Source organism: Austrofundulus limnaeus, unplaced genomic scaffold, assembly GCF_001266775.1.
Source record: "Austrofundulus limnaeus strain Quisiro unplaced genomic scaffold, Austrofundulus_limnaeus-1.0 Scaffold922, whole genome shotgun sequence".
Taxonomy (NCBI): Eukaryota; Metazoa; Chordata; class Actinopteri; order Cyprinodontiformes; family Rivulidae; genus Austrofundulus; species Austrofundulus limnaeus.
This window is the reverse complement of record NW_013953324.1, coordinates 191737-192988: the sequence shown is the minus strand read 5'-3', so window position 1 is coordinate 192988 and position 1252 is coordinate 191737. Positions and strand designations below refer to the sequence as shown.

General features: G+C 39.9%; 1 protein-coding gene across 1 annotated transcript in view; it reads left to right on the top strand.

Moving 5' to 3' along the window:
* zfyve26 (zinc finger, FYVE domain containing 26) overlaps positions 1 to 1252 on the top strand; it is a gene marked incomplete in the record, with an annotated part of 85176 nt that overhangs the window by 2002 nt on the left and 81922 nt on the right. Inside the window, 1 exon segment of the mRNA XM_014029582.1 lies at positions 418 to 493. Within this exon segment, the coding sequence (XP_013885036.1) occupies positions 418 to 493 (76 nt within the window).

The window sequence follows — 1252 nt, the reverse complement described above, 5'->3', positions numbered from 1 at the left end:
ATTAAATTGAATGAAGATGGTCTGGATAGCCCACAGACATACCATAAACATTTCTACCACCCATAGCTGGTCTCCTTTAAAGGATTACAAAATGTACTCATTGGTTTTAGTGAGAAAAATTACAGTAAATAAAGTACAACATGACTAAAGGTAGAAATGTTATCAAAGTCACAGCAGAAATGCTCTGAACAAGCTTGAAGTTTTGGTATAAAACCTCTGAAAGTGAGGTGAAGTAGTTTGTCTAAGACATTGTAAACAGAAAAGCAGTAGTGTGAATGCTGACTCAGCACTCACACTTATTTGGGCACTTTTGCCTAATAACGCTGTGCAGGGATTTATGTAGAGTTATGTTTGTGTTGTTTTCTATGTTGTCAGAAGTCTAATGTGTTCTGTGCTGTGTTCATGATGSTTGTATAGATGGGAGGCTGTTGGCAGTCCTCACAAGCTGGCCTGGTTTTGGCTGCAGGTCTTGGAGAAATGGAGCAAAGAACAGGTAAAACCTAAAAACAGTGCATGACAAAACACCTCTAAACAGTTTTATTTATTGTTTGTTTTTCACTACAAACAAAAACTCAAATGTTGCTCTTTATTGAGCCATAAACCTACAGGGTAAACAGCTGTCATGTCAGTGTGGGAGGTTTCATGGTTAAACTGGGCCAGCCTGGTGTCCAGTCTTCATTAATTACACATTGTACCAGTAAGAGCAGAGTGTGAAGGGTCAGTTAGCAGGGTAAGAGCACAGTTTGGATCTAAATATCACAATGTACACAACATTATGGTGACACACCAGAGTTCAAAAGAGGACAAACTGTTGGTGCACGTCTTGTTGGAGCATCTGAGACCAAGACAGCAAGTCTTTGTGATGTTTCAAGATTAAATTAGCTCTATCAGTGTTAAAGCCCCAGAATACATGAAAAGTCTCATTTCTCCTTACAACCCCAGAGGAGACCTCCACTCACAGGATCAACACCTCCTTMTGGTTCCCCTTCCTCACTTTAAGACCCGTGGTGACCGGTCCTTCTCCTCTGTGGCCCCCAGGCTCTGGAATGAACCCCCTGTTAATCTGAGCTCCCTTCATAACAATGTCTCTTTAAAGAATCAACTAAAAACTCACTTTTTCTCTCAAGTGTTTAAGTAACCATTTCACCATTACTACCAGTCTACCTCCTCTGTGAATGCTTCACTAATCTGTGTTTTTATTGTTGAACTTACACCATATTTTCTCTCACATTCATTACGTTTTGTGTATTAT